Below are 461 nucleotides of genomic sequence, written 5' to 3'. Positions count from 1 at the left end.
AAAAAAAATTAAAAAATAAAAAAACCCATAAATATAACCTCCAACCCAGATACTTCACAGAGTGCCGGGCTGAATGTAATAAATATAAAAAATACAGCTAAAAAAAAAAACCATAATAAATATAACCTTCAACCCTTTTCTTCCTTCACAGAGCCTCAGCCTGTAACAGCTCCATTGCTTTGGCCAGGATGAAACATGGAAATGTTTTTGTGGGTATTTTTGGGGATGAAAGGTTTGCATACCCAGAATTTCTTACAGCTTTGCCTGCAAAGCCAGGTGATTTAATAACATATTTTTACTCCCTGCAGATCTCATTTTACATTTCATTACAAGCAGGAAAAACCTTAAAGATGAAAGGATTAAAACCCAAAGGTGAGGATACCTGCATACATATGGTAGGTCAGCCTCTCGATGAGCTTCACCACGGTGCCCCCTTTGATGATGGGGATTCCCTTTCTGCT

At 37.7% G+C, this 461-nt stretch overlaps 1 protein-coding gene across 1 annotated transcript in view; it reads right to left on the bottom strand.

The window, feature by feature from the left end:
* Nucleotides 1-461, bottom strand: part of SOS2 (SOS Ras/Rho guanine nucleotide exchange factor 2) — a 54,776-nt gene that overhangs the window by 16,513 nt on the left and 37,802 nt on the right. Inside the window, 2 exon segments of the mRNA XM_031066217.1 lie at nucleotides 383-456; nucleotides 458-461. The exon segment at nucleotides 458-461 is cut by the window's right edge and continues 572 nt beyond it. Of these exon segments, the coding sequence (XP_030922077.1) occupies nucleotides 383-456; nucleotides 458-461 (78 nt within the window).

The sequence above is a fragment of the Geospiza fortis genome, unplaced genomic scaffold (assembly GCF_000277835.1).
Source record: "Geospiza fortis unplaced genomic scaffold, GeoFor_1.0 scaffold23, whole genome shotgun sequence".
NCBI lineage: Eukaryota > Metazoa > Chordata > Aves > Passeriformes > Thraupidae > Geospiza > Geospiza fortis.
The sequence above is the reverse complement of the archived record's forward strand: the minus strand, read 5'-3'. Positions and strand labels throughout refer to the sequence as shown.